Raw genomic sequence first — 18,926 nt, 5'->3', positions numbered from 1 at the left:
AGGTACTGTGGAGGTACTTGAAAAAAGCTGGGACAATAAAATAATAGAAGAAAAGTTTGGGGTTTTGTTTTCTTCAATGTTTTTGAAAGAAGTATAAAATTGTTTTATCAGCATAGGAATCACTGAAAATCTAAATTTAAGAAAATATACAAATTGTATGTTTAAATTAACACTCACTGACTATTATGAAATGGGCACGTGTTTCCTGTATATGTCACACACAGCATTTCTTTGTACCTGATGGGTTTCGTCCCAGCCATTCTCATCACGGAGCCCCAGCTTGGCTCTGTGGTACAGGAGGGTCTCGCAGCAGGAGGTGTCGCCCCCTATCAGCACAGTGTGGTAAAGAGGTGTGAGCCCACGGCGGTCCTTATAATCAGGAGATGCCCCCAAAGACAACAGCGTCTAAAAGAAAAAAAAAAGAAACCAGATGATTAAAATTAAATATTAATATTTAATTATGAGCATAATTTCATCCCAATCATGAGACTGAGGTTCTGTTGTGGTTTTGTGTATGTGTTACCAGTAGGGCAGTGTGTCCATGTGCTCTGACAGCCTTGTGGAGAGGAGTCAAGCCATCCTTTGCCCTAAAGTCAATGTGAGCTCCACCCATCACCAACACCCTGATGTTCTCCCCTCCACCCGACTCAGTCTGCACGGCCAGAGTGAGTGGGGTCTCTGCCACACACACACACACACACACACACACACACACACACACACACACACACGTTTACTTGAGTTTATTTATCTGCCTAAATGAGAACATTGCATAGACTTCTATTGATTTTATATACAGTTAACCCATACCCTAACCGAAAACATTTATTTATTTTTATATTCTTCTTAAAAAAAATGAGGTTTTGTCATGGTTACCTTTCTTCTGGGTACAAATGTGTCCCCAAATTCATTTAACCCTCAGGTGCTCTTTGTTTCGGAGTCACACTTGTTGTCTTCCCGGTCAGAAGTGACCGGACACCTAAAAATGAAACTTTCTCCATCCCAGTAAAACCAATGCAATTTATTTTTGTTCAATAATATTTTTTCTTTTTCATTTTGTATTTTGAGAGAATTTGATGTTACTTATTAATATTTATGCAATATTTATGGTGCATTTTTGCCATTGAAAATAATACAAAAAAAAATGTTCCTAATTTTTTTTTAAAACAAAAATTCCTATTTTTTTTAAACATTTTTCAATTATTGCAGTATTTCAGATTAATACAGGGACCAGACCTTTTAAATCCAATTTTTGAAGTCAGATTAGCGCCATCTGTTGAAATAAAATAAAATAAAAAATGTCATTTCATGGTGTAACCACTAGATGCCTGTATAGCTGTCTATGGAGAGGCTTGTGAATTCTCGTGTTGTTTTTGGACAAAATTACTTACTTTTAAGATGTGGATTTGAATGTATTTTTTTTTTAATTCTCAAATAATACTTTTTGCCATGGTTTATAAAAAAATTAAATAAATTTGATGTGAAGTGTACACGTTTTTGCATCATTACTACAGTCAAACCTAAATACAGAGAAAGCATTTTGTAACATTACAATTCAATAAAAAAATAAACAGTAATGCTTTTTCACAGCTTATTATTATTATTTATATTATTATTGTTATTATTATTATTAAACATATTAATTTATTATTTTTAAAAAATTATATGAATTATTATTTTAATAATTTTAATAATAATAATATAATATATTATATATATTAATTATATTAATTAATTATGTTATGTTTTATGAGCACCTGAGGGTTAAGTACATGCACACACCAATGATCAATTATTTATCTATCAGACAAATGCATAATTACAAACAATGTGGAAGTACGTTATTCGTTGTTTTTTTTGTTGTTGTTGTTGATGTGAGAAGCTGTAATGTCAGATTGAACATAGACAAACTTCTTTTCAGTCGGATCTATTTAATAAAGCAGTTGATCCAGTTCACAAAGACTCATTCACAAATCAAACTGATCCAGATCTCTAGTTCAACTCAATGATTCGTTTGCAGTGGTTAACAGCTTTATAATATATATTTATCAGCACATTATTTAAAATATCTCCTTTTGTGTTCTACAGAAAAAAATTAAGTTAGTTTCGGAACAACATTATTTTCATTTTTGGGTAAACTATGAGTTTAAATGCAACAGAATATCATAGTTTTCCACATCAGCCCCCTAGTGGTTGCAAAGAGTGCATTCTCTCTCCACGTTAGCGGGGTCTGCTTTGAGAAGTGACTGTCAGCATGGCAAGCACAACATCAACTTTGTGACAACGCAGACGACACAAACTGTGAACAACACTCAAGGTGGTCGTCTGGCACGTCACACTCTGCTGCAAACGGACACTAATATTACTCTGAATTGTCATCTGGTCCATGACTTTCACGGCATGTCTGGCCACGTCTCCAGCTCACCAAAGCGCTAAAAATTTTTTATTAATATGCCATAAAAGATGCTGCCCTGTTACATTCAAATTAATCAGTGGTTTTCATTTGTTGACACGCATTGAACTGAACCACTGAGCTGCAGTAATAGTCTCATCTCATTCAGAGCAATTTTGTGTTTTTGTTTGTTTGTTTAGGAAGCAGCCACTGAGTCTAACGTCAACCTTACGCTTTTGCGGCATAATTCAAACTCCAAATGACTTTTGTTAAAAACTGCATGGATCGCTTGAGAAGATGCAAATGTCCATTCCTGTAAACACTCATTGAATATTCATGCAGCCCTATTTCCATAAGCATATAGCATGTGTGGGCCAGTTTATGCTCTGCTGGCAGTAATTTATTATTCAAGCAGCTGCACTAATGGGAAGTTCATTAACTCTCACAGGAAGTAACAGTGCCTGACACCTCACCTCCTGTATCAGGGTCGTGGTAGTTGGGGTCAAGTCCTTTGTCTATAAGTTTGGCTACCTTATCCGCAGCGCCGGTCTGTATGCAGTCCATTAACTTCTTCAGACTGGCCTGTAGAGGGAGACACATACAACTCATGGCTCACTCACAGCCGTTCTCGCCAGAGCCCTGAGGATAAGCTACTTATCGTATTTAACACACACACTAACACGCAGCACCCCTTGAATGTTCACTATATATTTCTGTTTACAACCAAGAATAAGATGATTTCTGTTGCGATGCCTACCTTAGTGTGTAGTTTGGCCAGCTGTTTCTCATCTAGATTTGTCTGTTTGTACACCCTGGTTTTGTAGCGGAACTGTGTGAAAGTAAATCAAAATTAGAGCAAGAAAGATAACCGAGAGCTGCCCAAAAAAACTGCAAGGCCTTTCATCAGTTAGGCTACATGTTTATACTAATGGTTAAAAGGGTTAAAAAGCAGTTTTCTGTTTTTTTAAACAAATTATTCAGAAAATGGCACAATTAATTTATGGACACTTCCTTTCATAGTATGGTTGTCAGATAACAGTAACTTTAACTAAAACTATATATATATATATATATATATATATATATATATATATAAAAAAAAGTTTTAGGTGATTGAAATAAAGCTGAAATAAAATATAAATATTACAAGAAAAACTTTTTGAAAAACTGGACATTTATAAATGTTGCCTTGGCAACTAATTTAAACAAATATGTTGAAAATATAAAAATAAAAATAAAAGCCAATTTAAAAAATAATAAATACTGTAAATACTAGAACTAGAACAATCTTTAATGACAAAAATCATAAACTGAACAGAGAGTATATATGCAGGGAATAATTAGGGACTGAATAAGATACCGCTGATGACCATAGAAACAAACTGGGCTGGGGCATAATCAGAAACCAAGGGAACCAAAAACTAAACAGAGTAGGGAAACAGTCCATAATCATGACAGTATTCCCCCCTCCTGGAAGGTGCGTCCTCATGCTGTAACTGATAGTTAAAGTGTGGAGGGAGGGAGGGGGCTTTGGAGGAGGGTGTGGAGCTGGTGGTGGACAGGGATGTGGAGCTGGTGGTGGACAGGGATGTGGAGCAGGAGGAAGCGAGAAATACCACGGTGGAGCTGACGGCAGGAGGAGCCAGAGTGGAGCTTTGGCTGAATCCCCAGGCGGAACCCGGAGACTGACGGCTGGAGGTGGAGCCAGGGTGCATGGAGAAACCGATGGACCAGGGCAACATCCACAGCCCGGAAGCCCAAGGTGGAGCTGCTGGTTCACAAGACCGAGGCAGATATTGGGGCTCGGCAGACAGCGGTGACGATGGAGGGAGTGAGGACGACGGGGAAGCCAGAGGGAAGGAGAAGCCTGGTGAAGCCAAAGGGGTGGAGGGTCGAGGCGCAGCCAGAGACCCGGAATTCCGTGGCGGAGGCAGAGCGACAACTGACTGAGGCTGAGCCGGAGGGACTAGGGAACCCGGAGGAGTCTTAGAGCTGATGGATTACAGTGGAGTCTAGGGAGCGCAGAGCCGTTGTGGAGCCGATGGGCTGACAGGCTGAGGTGGAGACATGGCCCTGGAGGCTTGAGGAGAAGCCAGGGAATCCGCATCCTCTTGCCGAGCCGGTGATCGGGAAGCCCGAGCTGAATCCGACGAGCTGCACAGAGTTAGGGGCAGAGTCGAGGAGCAGGACAACACCAGTGGAGCCGACAGATCCAGGGGACGTAACCAGCGGAGGAGATGTGACCAGGAAGACAGGCAGGAACATCAGAGGAGGAATATTTCTGGACAGGTCTGGAGCATCCAGATAGCCGGACTGGACTAGTGGAGAAGGCGCCGATTTGAGGGTGGGGACTCAGGAAGGAACTGGATCTGAGGACTACAGATCTATAAGTCAGGGGTCCGCTCCTGGCTCTGGGAAAGACTGAGTAGTGCGCGTAGACTCCGAGACTCTGATGTTAGCTGGCTCTGGCTCAGGGAATGGACTCGGTAGCTGTCTCTGACTCGCAGATGAGGATATGGGAACGATAATCAAAACATAGATGGAGTAGATCGAGTCCATCAACACCCCAGAAGCTTCATTGTCCAATAGCTCGTTCTGGGTCGATATTTCATTCAGTAACTTTAGGCATTTTTGATTTATATGCTGTTTGATCAAGTGTTGATGATCATGTTATTTTACATAATGCATCTGCTAACATATGCTATCACTTTTTTCTGCTTCTTCTTTACATGTCTTTTGATCTACAGATTCAGTCCTCAGAAAAGTCAGAAATTTCCGTCAATGGCGGGGAAAGAGTTAAAGACAAACACTCAGGAGAACACTGGAAACACAACCATCGAAGTAAGCATAAACAATAATCAACAAAGGACTAAACTGAACAGAGAGTATATATGCAGGGGATAATCAGGAACTACATAATCTACAGCTGATGATAATTAATCACAGAAACAAACAGGGACATGATCAGAAACCAAGGAAACCGAAACTAAATAGGGAAACAGAACAGAACATCAAAATACGAATCCATAATCGTGACAATAAATAATACTAAAATAACTTATTTTGCATCAACCTCAAGGCATCAAAGTATCAAGCATTGCAACCGAACAAGAAGAAACGTTGAAAAACCTAATCATATTCTGTAATGAATTGTTGTTAATACATTTAAAAAAACTGAAGCATTAATTTGCTATAATTAGCTATATATTTTCCATAGTAAAAATTAAAAAAGTATGGCTTTTAAATAGATTTATGAAAGAGGTGTCATTATTTATAGGCCCTGGTAGTAGCATTTGGTTAGCCTGACTACGTCAGACTTCCTACTTCCGCTAATTTCATTTTGCTCCTGTAGTCAGTCTGAGATAGCAGCCTATGGCCCTGTCCCAAATGGCACACTTCATGTGCACTTTCGGTCTTGTGGACTTACAATGGCTGCCGCGTGCGCGTGTCCGTTAAGTCCGTGAGACCGTAGTGTGTCCCATTTGTCATTTTTAGATCTCAGAAGGGTGCTCGCGAGCGCCCCCTCTGCGGTCGATTTGCGCCCTTGATGCGCACTTTTGCCGAGCCCGCGCTGATGCGGACTCCACAGCAGACTTCTTCCCGACATTCAAAGCGGCGTTACGTCGCGAAAGTGCGGACTCAGAGGAAGACCGCGAGTGCTTAGGGTTCCATTTGGGACAGGGCCTATCTTTCTGTTTTCCACCGGCCTGAAAACAGCCTGGCCAATCAACGAACAGAGGGCGGGCTGAAAGCCGTGACGTAGTCGGTAAGCGCCGTGTTTAAGATTAGGGGCCTTTCTCAATCTGTGTTCTTGTCTGTACTTGTGTCCTTGTGTTCTTGTGAAACGTCATCTTTTGTGGCCCAAGTACTGTCCCAATACACAAGTTTGCATTTTGGCAAGAACAGTTAAAAATCCCGGATGTGTTCTTGACACGCCCATTTTACCGAGGATGCATCGGCTGGTAACTTGTGTGAACTTGACAGCAGAAATATCCCAGCATTCAATTCGGCATTCGAGGAAGGAGAGGCAGGTCAATACAGTATTTCGTTTTTCTACAATTACGTACACTATTTCATCACTAAATTCACTTCTGAGAACATTTGATGCGAGAAATCAACTGTGTAGATTTCAAATATTGGCATTTTACGAAAATGTATGGCTAATCGAAAATGTGCTCAAACGTTTTCGGAAGTGAGAATCTCCATAAGCGCCTGCGGGTGTAACGTTAGCTATCGAGCCAACCGGCCAGTTTGCTCACAGACTCGTTTTTCCCCACAGCCAAGAGACCATTGCAGCCTGGCTGTTATCGTCAATAATTCTCGTTATGTTTGGGTACTGGAGACGGTGTCTGTGCGGGGGAATTATTGCGCAATACCAGCAAGAACACATCGTCTCAAACTGTCAGCAGCGTTCTGTGTGCTCGTTACCTTGTGAGTTCATTCTTCCAAGAACAACTAGCAAGAGCGTTCTCCCCAAGAACACAAGTCCGTTCTTTGCATTCTTGGTTTTGAGAAACACCCTAGGTCAGGGAAATCGAAAACGACCGCTGATATGGACGCGGATGCAATTCGCTCTGTTGTGGAGAATATTCCCGGCATTAGCAAACTGAAGCCCGAACACGAAGAGTGTGTATTAAACATTTTGAATGGAGGTGATGTTGTGGCCCTACTCCCTTTGGGAAAAGTTTAATTTATCAACTATTACCGATCGTCAGCGAGAAACTGGGGAGCCTTTTGACAGGTCAGTGTCTCTTTTCTTTTCCAGGTCTTAAATACCATAAAACTTCAAATAATAGCCCGGGCTTTTATTTGCCCAAATCGTCGAACTGCACCGGCTTGTACTTGAGATAGGCGTCTAACTTATATGAGACAGGCCTTTATAGTTGAGATGTTGTTCATTGAGATGTTGTTCCTAGAGTCTATAATCTCTAAAAATCTCCAAATGCTCCACGTGAAACCGCGGTCTTCCGACCTCTTACTATCTTGTCGATTGATTTTTATGAATATGCGCGAGGGAGAGAGAGCAAGACAGCGCTCGTGTTGTTTGTAGACGTGGGAGTGCGCGCGCGCGGCCGGGGCTCTCTCTCTGTCTCTCTCTCTCTCTCTGCTCGTTTGTGCCCTGTCAAGCGCAGCAGTCATTCTATCACATCACTCACAGATCAAAAAAGTCGTTTACAGCCATGTTCACTCGGGTATTTCGCTCGCATCATCAAGTGTTTACAGTGAAAGTTCGATCATAGATTTGTGTTCGATGCATGATGTCTGTGGTTCGATGGCTGTGTCGGCGCATAACATACGTCATAAACAAGCTTATCTGATTGGCTTACGGGTAACCAATGATTTTAAACTTCAGTACGCGCCCCCTAGCGAGAGAGAAAACACTTCTCTATTATGCTATCCCAGACTCTGTGTACGAAGCAAAGTGAAGTAGCAGAGTCTGGTATTACCAGGCTAGCATTTGGTATCAGATTGAAAAGAAAATGTCAACTTCAAATGAAAAGGGCTTGGCTTCTTGTGAATTAATTAGACTTTGTGTTGCCTATTGTTGTATAATAGTAATTACCCTGTGCTCTACAAATAATAAAAAAACATTTTAATCTTTTTCAGTGCAAGACAAATCTCCAGTAAACCATATCAGGGTTATTAGGATTCATAGTTACCAGAGAAGCCGCTTAAAGAATTATCATCACCTAGGCAACAAACAATTTGAAGCAGCAGTTTCCTAGCACCAACATTAACATTCAATTATGGAACGAGAGTGAAAAAAAAAAAGTTACAAAAAATGGATAAAATGAAGAGGAGAATAAAAGGAAGGTATACCTCCAGGTAGGGTACTCCTTTCTCAAAGGATTGTGGGTACTCGCGGAGCGGCCTCTCTTCCTCCAGGAACTTGGCATCATGCCCGTCAGTGGCAGGTTGGAAAAGGCCATAGTTTAAAACATCCCTTAGGGATTCGGTTAGACTACACAACACCTGCTGCTTCGCCTTCCATACGGTTGCATCAGGGTTGAACCTCAGACACTTCTACAGAGATAGACAGGGGGAAAAAAGACTGTTAGATAAACAGCTATTTGCATTTTATTATATACAAATATTATATTATATTAAAATAATATATTATAATAATATTACATTTCAATTTAAAATATCGACACTACCGTTCAAGGTTTTGGGGTTGATTAGGTTTTTTTTTTATTGTTTTTGAAAGATGTCTCTATGTTTATTTGATTCAAAATACAAACAGCAATATTGTGAAATATTATTACAATTTAATGGTTTTCTATTTCTAATTCTCTTGAAAACAGTCGTGCTGCTTAATATTTTTGTGGAAACCATGAAAATACAGAAAATCCTTTTTTTTTCAGGATTCTTTGATGAACAAAGTTCAAAAGAACAGCATTTATTTTAAATATTTTGTAACTTTACTAATTTCTTTACTGGCACTTTTGATCAATTTAATGCATCCTAGAACAATAAAAAAAAAAAATTTAAAAAAAAATGACACCAAACATTTGAACAAATGTTTTGTATTTTTAAAATTATAATTCAGTTTTTATTTTGACATATTTCACATTTTATTACATATTAATAAATATACTTATGTTTTCATTCATTAATAATAACTACAAAAATTGGACCCTATTTATCCCTATTGACCCTGAAGAGGGGAAAAAAGACAGTTCTGTCCAGTGTGCACTAGAGGGAGACATTGTGATTCACTCAGGTGAAACAGCACTGCTTGTATGGCATGCCGTTTTAACATTCAATCCTTAAAACCTACTACTAGTATCTATTTCATGCTACTAGTGCTTATTTTTAGATACTAGTATCTATTCCATTAAGTACTAGTACTTATTCATAAGCTACTAGTGCTTATTCTTTAGGTACCAGTGCCTATTCTTTAGATACTAGTGCTTATTCCAATAGTGTCTAGTATTTAATTATACCGAACTTGTTAAGAAAAATAGAACTATTGCTTATTTTTTAGTTAATAGTAACATTTTAGATCAAAGATATCCTTACCTTAATAGATACTAGTAGGCCTACTATTTAAATAATCAGTATGCAAATAATATGTTGAATATTAATGAACCAACAACATATATAGGAAACATAACATATCAAAGAGAGGTGACACAGGAAACGAACTGAATTGCAGAAGGCGTATGGCAAGCCGTTTTAACATTTAATAATTTTAACCTACTAGTCTCTATTTTCATGCTACTAGTAGGCAGTGATGGGAATAACGGCGTTATAAATAAACGGCGTTACTAACGGCGTTATCTTTTTCAGTAACGAGTAATCAAACGAATTACTGTTTCCCCCGTTACAACGCAGTTACCGTTACTGACAAAATAAATGTGGCGTTACTATAATTGAACTCACTGAAGCGGCTTTCATCCGAGTAGGCTCTCTCTCCGCCATAGGACCTGCTAAGTTTTTTTCTCTGGTGTGTGTGTGTGTGTGTGTGTTTATGAGGCACCGGAGTGGACAAAAGCGAAGCGATTGGCGCGAGCGCGCTCAATGCGCGAGAAAGACCGAATGTGTCCGAGAGCGCGCTCAACAGTTGCGCAAGAGAGACCGAGGGTGTCCGAGCATTATATAGTTTGTTTATAAATAAATTACACATATCTGCAACGTTAATTAATTTACATGGTTATACAAATAAAATCTAAAAAATTACCGTCAGGTAACGTTCTGTTTAGGTTATAAAATAAACCCGAAAATATTCTGCAGGGAACATTCACAGAAAACATCTTTGTTTGACCGGTTGTAAACACGTGCGGCAAACATGTCTAGAATTTGGCTTAAATAATCTCTGATGATGACGTTCGCTATAGGTTATAAAAATAAACCCCCAAAATATTATATTTTAGTATTATTTTTTTTTTGGTAAATTGTTCAGTATTATATTGAGAGAGCACTTGTTAAACTGTTTACTTTTGTTAGGAAGAAAATACTCAGGCTACAGTATGTCTACTAGTTGTGAGTAACAGTTTTATCATTTTAATATGCACAAAGAGTATGTATATTTTTTATTATTATTTATTCATTTTTGGTACATTTATTAAGAAGCATAATTTATTTTTAAACTTATTTGTTGGCCAGTTGGGGTCTGTGCGATATTAAGTAAACCATCTATAATGTTTTTTTGTTCTACAATAGTAATGCTAATATTTAGAATAATATATTGAATTTAATAGGCGTCTCTCACATTGTCCCACAGCAACATTAAAATAGAATAAATTATTATTATAAAACATTGAACACTAATCTACACTATTAAGTGCCCATTTCATTAATTTAACATATTTAATACTGGGGGCATCCAAATTATTTGACATAGGCCTATTTGATTTTTTTTTTTTTTTTTAAAGGGATACTCCACCAGTTTTTCTTATTAAACTATGTTATTCCCTTAACTAAGACGAGTTGATACATACCTCTCTCGTCTCAGTGCGTGCACTATATCGCTCTGTATTGCCGCAAAACTATGTTAGCACTTAGCTTAGCCCATGCATTAAATATGGGCCAAGCAGAGAAGCGACCAAACACTTCCACGTTTTCCCTATGTAAACACAGTTACTCGAGTAGTGTAACTTGACCTGGGCTGGTGACACAAAATAAACCGTTGCGCTTTTCTAAGCGTTTAAAATTGATGACTATATTGTATGGCGGAATACCATAACAAGTGCTTTTGAGCAGTTCGACTTGGCGCAATAATATCTTCACTAGTGAAAAGTCCTCTTACCGGCTCCCGCTTCCTCTCCCCCTCCCTCTGACATTTCCGTCAATACAACCAACGTGACATGCGCCGGTAGTAGTAGTTCGAGCGGAGTTGACGAAGTAACAGGTTGTTGGAAGCTAGTTAGCATTCTAAACAGCACAGGCTCTCAATTTCGGTCGGCATCTGTTCGCAACAGTCACACTTGCACCACCAATTGCTGTTTGCCCGTGGTCTTTCGCCAGCTCCGGTCTGTTCTGGATCATATCTTTCTTTCCTCTCACGGTCCATAAGAGCTAATTCCTCCTCCGTGTACTCGGGTTCAAACAGATATGGCTCTGGGTCTTCTACAAAGAAGTCATAATCATCTACAAAGTCCGCCATTGCAAATGATCTGCAGTTTGCTAATAGCACAGGTAGTAAAAGCCACGTTGGTTGTATTGACGGAAATGTCAGAGGGAGGGGGAGAGTAAGCAGGGGGCCGGTAAGAGGACTTTTCACTAGTGAAGATATTATTGCGCCAAGTCGAACTGCTCAAAAGCACTTGTTATGGTATTCCGCCATACAATATAGTCATCAATTTTAAACGCTTAGAAAAGCGCAACGGTTTATTTTGTGTCACCAGCCCAGGGGGCTGTTCCATAAATGAAGCTTAGAAAAGCGGGGATTAAACTCCAAAACCGGACTTGAATGAGCCTAACAAATAAGTTGGGGCTAAAGTGGTTCCATAAAAGGTAATTGAAGTTCACACAATCTCACTAATTTGATCCAGGTTTATCTAGTCTAGATAATTGCGTGTGCACGCGTTTCTGAAGCAGCCCTAGAGGTCGATCGTGGATCAAATCGATCCATCATCAAACAGCGTAGTTTTTGTGCTGTTTTATGCATTTGTGACATGTTTTTTTGTTCCCCCTCAGTGCAAAAATTACATTTTACAGTTATATTCTCCTTCTGTAAATGTTAGAAAGTCGTGCAAATGTATCCATTTTGCTGCTAATCTTCATATTGAACGAGCGCTGCTGCGCGCATGCGCGCCAAATAGGAGCGCAATAATTCTGATTAAAAAATATACATTTTGCTTGGAAAATTAAAATGCGATATTTTAGAACACTAGAAATATCTTCTAATTATAATAATTTCTCTTTAGGATGTTGGATAAGTTGCAGTGAACTTCTAGCTCATTACACTCATTTTATACTTCTAATAGGCCTAAATAAAAAAAATTGAACAGAATTCGCCTAATTCAGGGAAGATTTTTTTTAAGAAACTAAATATATAAAGATACAAAATATAGTTTTGGGTATAGGACCTATGCTAATAAAGATATAGGCCTATACTTATTTAGAATGCTGAGAATTGCAGCTTTTAATGCAATGATTTTTTTTTGAGAAAGCAAGAATCCCCAGTTTTAAATGAGTGGTTAGATTTAGTTTCTAAAGTACATTATGGAGAGGATAACATTAAATTAAGAACAAATGTATACATTTTGAAAAGATATGTGCAACTCTAAAATCAAAGAATATTCCATAAAATAAAGGAATATATATTGGCCTACATTTACTACATTTTTATGTAACCTTCCCTTTTATTTCTAGTTATTTGTAATTTTATTTATCTACTTATTTAATATTGAATATTTGATATTTAAATAATATTACTTGAATAACTATTAGGAATTATGTGTCATTCATTATAAGAGTTTGATATATGTGAATGTTATATTTTTATTAATATTTATTTATTGTTTTATTTATATGTATGTGTTGGTATTATCACAAAAGAAAAAAAGTAGAAGGAAAAATAAGGAATATTTATTGGGGGAAAATAATGTCTTTAAAGGAACTGTCCATTTGTATAATTGTGTTAAATGTGTTTGAATTGAAAGACATAATAAAGTACATAATATATATATATATATATATATATATATATATATATATATATATATATATATATATATATATATATATATATATATATATATGAGACAGTGTAGAAAAAAGAATTCTCTGATAACCGAGGCATTCCTTAATTAAAATGTCTTTATTACAAAAATGACATGTCCTAAACGGACAACTTTAAAACGCCTTATATATGTGTCTATATTGTAGCCTTATTTAAGTTGATTTTCTGTATACTGTGTATTTATAAAGTCCAATAATGGTATTAGAGACTGTCAGTGGTAATATCATTGTGTTCTTGTCGGTCAGTGTTGAGGATCTGTGTAACAACTGAGGCTTAGCCTGACAGTTAGCCTGCCCTGGACCAGGCTAGTTTCCCAGCATAAGTTGCCAGGGTAACTGAGTTTGAACTTTTTTAAGTTTGATTTATGAAACCGAATCTACCAAAAATAAGCCTGACTAACCGAAATAAGCCTGGCTTATACTCTAATCTTGGTTTATGGAACAGCCCCCAGGTCAAGTTACACTACTCGAGTAACTGTGTTTACATAGGAAAAACGTGGAAGTGTTTGGTCGCTTCTCTGCTTGGCCCATATTTAATGCATGGGCTAAGCTAAGTGCTAACATAGTTTTGCGGCAATACAGAGCGATATAGTGCACGCACTGAGACGAGAGAGGTATGTATCAACTCGTCTTAGTTAAGGGAATACCATAGTTTAATAAGAAAAACTGGTGGAGTATCCCTTTAAGTAACGCAATAGTTACTTTCTCTGGTAATTAGTTACTTTTATAATGATGTAACTCAGTTACTAACTCAGTTACTATTTGTGAGAAGTAACTAGTAACTATAACTAATTACTTTTTTTAAGTAAAATGCTCAACACTGCTAGTAGGGGAGAGCCGGGTCGGTTGAAACACTTTTCAGATAAACGTCGTTTTCTAAGATAAGGTTACAGATAGATTTTTTTTGTTTTTGTTATCAACAACTCACATATGTGTTCTCTAAGTGTCATGTGTTATTCGGTACAAATATAGAATGATTTAAGTAAAAATTGACTTTAAATGGGAGTTGTGCTTTGTTTCAATCGTCCCGCCTGAGTGGGACGGTTGCAACACAGGGGTGGGACGGATGAAACATTACAGTTTAAACGGCAACTATTCATCTAATGCTTGTTTTTATGAACAATACCTAACAATGTTATTATGTACATAATTGTTACAAACATGTTTTGTAATTTATTTTAATTTAAAGGTTCATATTAACCATTTTGTTCTGTCGCCCAATAAACAATAGGCGATAAGCCATGCGCATTTTGAGTGCTCTTTCTAATATGCTATTTTGACGAATCCGTTTACAATTCATATTCTTAAATTTCTTCCTTAAATCATATTGAGTGTTTGCTAGTTGAATAGCCTGTTATTATGAAGAAAACAAGGTCAACCGCGGTTTTCCTATGACCAGATGTATCTGGCAGGATACGCTGTCGGGACGGTTGAAACACTTGTTTCAACCGTCCCGACAGCGCCTCCTGCCAGTTAAACCCGTTTTACACTTAAACTAAAAAACTCTGATATTACACACTTAAGGATGTGTTGCAGTACTAATACACCTTCCATATTATTATTACAATGGCACATGAAAACATACAACTTGTCAGTCAAAAAAAAGTACTGCACGAAAGGATTCACTAACCGCACTCAAAAACAGCTTTCCGGCTCTACCTTTAAAACGACATGACGTAAAAAAGAAATGTTTTCGCGGGTCTGATAGGCATTGCGTGCTGTAAGTGCTGACGAAATTTGACGTAAATGACGTGAGTTGTTTTCAAGGAAATCTCTGTTTCATCCGTCCCACGTTTCAATCGTCCCGGCTCTCCCCTACTTATTTTTTAGATACTAGTATCTATTCCATTAAGAACTAGTACTTATTCATTAGCTACTAGTGCTTATTCTTTAGCTAGTGCCTATTCTTATGGTACTAGTACCTTTTTAAAGATAATAGTACTTATTCATTAGATACTAGTCCTTATTTATTAGATACTAGTGCTTATTTATTAGTTACTAGTGCTTATTCATTAGATACTAGTACTTATTCATTAGTTACTAGTACTTATTATTAGATACTAGTACTTAATCATTACATACTAGTACCTATTAAATAGATGCTAGTACTTATTCATTAGATACTAGTACTTATTTCAATAGTGACTAGTAACTATTCTTTTGTTACTAGTAACAAATTTCTTTTTTTGCCATTGACTTCTATGGAGATCTGTCATTCAGATATCAACTATTCAGTTCTGACTAGTATGTATTCCAATTGTGACTAGTAAATATATAGTATTGAATAGTAAATATAGTAAATATATAATTGAACTCTACAGTGGCCATTCTGACTAGTCATAACATAAGACTAGTAAAAAAGCAGTTGTGACTAGTAAGATAAGAATAGTTACTTGTAACAATTACAAAAGATACTAGTGTCTAATAAATAGGTACTAGTACCTATTGAATAAGTTCTAGTATCTATTGAATAAGTACTAGTATCTATTGAATAAGTACTAGTATCTATTTAACAGGTACTAGTATCTAATGAATAAGTACTAGTATCTATTCAATAGGTACAAGCATCTAGTAATAGGTACTAGTATATATTTAATAGGTACTAGTACCTGATGAATAACTACTAGTATCTAATATATATGTACTAGTCACAATTGGAATACATACTAGTCAGAACTGAATAGTTGATATCTGAATGACAGATCCCCATAGAAGTCAATGGCAAAAAAATAAATGTGTTACTAGTAACAAAAGAATAGTTACTAGTCACTATTGAAATAAGTACTAGTATCTATTTAATAGGTACTAGTATGTAATGAATAAGTACTAGTATCTAATAAGTACTAGTAACTAATGAATAAGGAGTAGTATCTAATGAATAAGTAACTAATAAATGAGTAGTATCTAATGAATAAGCACTAGTATCTAATAAATAAGGAGTAGTATCTAATGAATAAGTACTAGTATCTAATGAATAAGTACTAGTATCTAATGAATAAGTACTAGTATCTAATGAATAAGTACTAGTATCTAATGAATAAGTACTAGTATCTAATGAATAAGGAGTAGTATCTAATGAATAAGTACTAGTATCCAATAAATAAGGACTAGTATCTAATGAATAAGTACTAGTATCTTTAAAAAGGTACTAGTAGCTTAAGAATAAGCACTAGTATCTAAATAAAAGGCACTAGTATCTAAAGAATAAGCACTAGTAGCTAATGAATAAGTACTAGTAGTTAATGGAATAGATACTACTAGTATCTAAAAAATAAGTACTAGTAGCATGAAATGAGATACTAGTAGGTTTAAATGATTAAATGTTAAAACGTCTTCCCTACAAGTATCAATTTAATAGGAACTAGTATCTATTTAATAGGTACTAGTATCTAATGACTAAGGGTGCTTTCACACCTGCCTCATTTAGTTGGGTTGAATCGCACTACAGTTTGTTGTCCCCCTTGGTGCAGTTCGTTTGGGCTGGTGTGAATGCAGCAATCGCACTCAGGTGCGCACCAAAAGCACCTCCTCGAAGAGGTGGTCTCGGTACACTTCAAACGAACTCTGGAGCAGTTCGTTAGTGGTGAGAACATGATCGACCTCAAACAGACCCAACTGCCAAAGAACTGCGCATTTTTGGACTAAACCAGCTGCCGTAGTCAGCTGCGCTGTGCATTATGGGATGAGGACTAATGTTTGTTGACATCTTTCCATGTTTGTTGACTTGGAGTTGTGAGGAGGTGCGGAGCCTCATAGAAATTTGGTCTGATGACCATATTAGGTCCCAACTTTCAAAAACTCGAAGAACAGCTAAATCTTTGCTTTGTTTAGCAAACAGCTCAGGGAAAGGGGGTTTCATACATCTGTGGAATTTACCCGCACGTTAATTCTGACCAATTGAAGTGCAGTTATGGAAATACGTTCAAGACACATCTGGCCAACGAGTGATGTGGATGTTGTCACGTGACTGCATTTTGGTTCGTTTCATCAACTCATCAACTGATTCGGACCACAGCAATCAGTGTGGTGTGAAAAGGAACCAAAACGCCTGAAAAATGCTACAAAGTAAACATTTTCGCCCTTGGTCCGGACCAGATGAACCGAACTACAGATGTGAAAGCACTCTAAGTACTAGTATCTATCGAACAAGTACTAGTATCTAGTAATATGTACTAGTATCTAAAAAATAAGTAGTACCTAATGAATAACTACTAGTCTAATAAATACGTACTAGTCACAATTGGAATACATACTAGTCAGAACTGAATAGTTGATATCTGAATGACAGATCCCCATAGAAATCAATGGCAAAAATTAAAAATGTGTTACTAGTAACAAAAGAATAGTTACTAGTCACTATCGAAATAAGTACTAGTATCTAATGAATAAGAACTATAGTATCTATTTAATAGGTTCTATCTAATAATTGTCACGGATGTGGTGCGGGCTGAAGAAGAGACAGAGTCAAAAGGCTTCAATTCAAACATTTACTAATAATTCCAAACCCAGGTACAGGGATGACAGGCAGAAGGTTAACACACATAAAACACCGAAACATTAACAAGAACCGACAAGGACTAACTGAACAGATGGAAACCAGTGATGCGCGGGTTGATCCAAAATGAGCGGGTGCCTGCGGTCACCCGCGGTTACCCGCGGTTACGAGTCATCCAAAAATATTTTTAATGATAATAGGGTCGCGGTCGGTCGGGTCGTTTGAAATAAAGATGTCAATTAAAACTTTGTAATTTATATAGTAGGCTAGCTACTAGACACAATTTTCTATGAAATACATAGGCCTACACTTTATTGGCTGAATAACTGGCACGAAGATGACGCACGAGCTCAGTCTGCAGGTAGAGATTGAGGCGGAGAGAGGAAAGATATGTAGCTGTAACGATATGCGATATGAAACCGAAATCACGACACTCAGATCCACGAACCTAAAGAATCGCGACACACCCCTTCCAACTCCAAGAGTTATCCTCCCCGTCCAGATCCAATGCTACCACATCTTTATTAGTATTATTTGAATTTTGAAGTTAACATTATAAAATACGTAGACAAACACAACAAAACTAGTTGAGGATAGATTATTTAAAATTGGGGAATTCCAGCGTTATGGACGTGACATTTGCAGTCAAACCTTGAAATAGGCCTATAAATTCTCAGAAAATGCATTTAATAGGCTACCAATATATTGAAATGTCTGTTTATCCATACCCCCTTAAAGGAGTCCAGACATTAGAAACATATCAGTCTACACATGCGTTTTATATTTATATGAGGGAAATAGGCTACACGCCCATTCATGCGTGACAAAACAAATATTTAACTTTTAGGAGGCAAATTTTTTTATTTTTTTATTCTGTGAATTACACTGCGCAAATCAAAAGTAATACTACCCACCGGATGAAGAAGGGTTGGCTCTCCACAGAACATAAAATATTCATTTTATTTTATTTTTCGTGTTCACATTTAGAGGAAAAAACAATGTAAGGACGTGACCGCTCTGAAGCGGCACTAAAGACGGTTTTAAAACTTTCACAGAGACCTCAAACAGAAGACACAAAGCCTTTCTTTAAAGTGAATTTCGATTTGTACTAATTGCATCTTTTTTTTTATCAATGTTCCATCAACCAATTGCCTGGATTTAACAAATAAGAAGTAAATATAGCAGACAAGATAATCACGACACGGAGGCGCCAGCGCGTGAACTGGAGCGCGTCTCATAAATTAACCGAAACTCAGCGTATAAGGTAGCCTACTTCACAGACCTGAAAAATATATCTATATTGAAATGTCTACTTGTAAACAGAACAATTCAAAACGAAAGAAAACGGAC

At 37.3% G+C, this 18,926-nt stretch overlaps 1 protein-coding gene across 6 annotated transcripts in view; it reads right to left on the bottom strand.

Annotated features, from left to right (window-relative positions):
* The window catches only part of shank1 (SH3 and multiple ankyrin repeat domains 1), a 153,888-nt gene that overhangs the window by 44,855 nt on the left and 90,107 nt on the right, over window positions 1-18,926 (bottom strand). For all 6 annotated transcript variants that reach the window (XM_056264052.1, XM_056264056.1, XM_056264057.1 and 3 more), the window contains 5 exons: window positions 8,213-8,416; window positions 3,150-3,221; window positions 2,866-2,974; window positions 524-678; window positions 238-405 (listed from right to left, as the gene is read on the bottom strand). In XM_056264052.1, the coding sequence (XP_056120027.1) occupies window positions 238-405; window positions 524-678; window positions 2,866-2,974; window positions 3,150-3,221; window positions 8,213-8,416 (708 nt within the window). The remainder of the gene's footprint in view (window positions 1-237; window positions 406-523; window positions 679-2,865; window positions 2,975-3,149; window positions 3,222-8,212; window positions 8,417-18,926) is intronic.

This window comes from Rhinichthys klamathensis, unplaced genomic scaffold, assembly GCF_029890125.1.
Source record: "Rhinichthys klamathensis goyatoka isolate OS25496 unplaced genomic scaffold, OSU_Roscu_1.1 h1tg000213l_1, whole genome shotgun sequence".
In the NCBI taxonomy this organism is placed as follows: domain Eukaryota; kingdom Metazoa; phylum Chordata; class Actinopteri; order Cypriniformes; family Leuciscidae; genus Rhinichthys; species Rhinichthys klamathensis.
The sequence above is the reverse complement of the archived record's forward strand: the minus strand, read 5'-3'. Positions and strand labels throughout refer to the sequence as shown.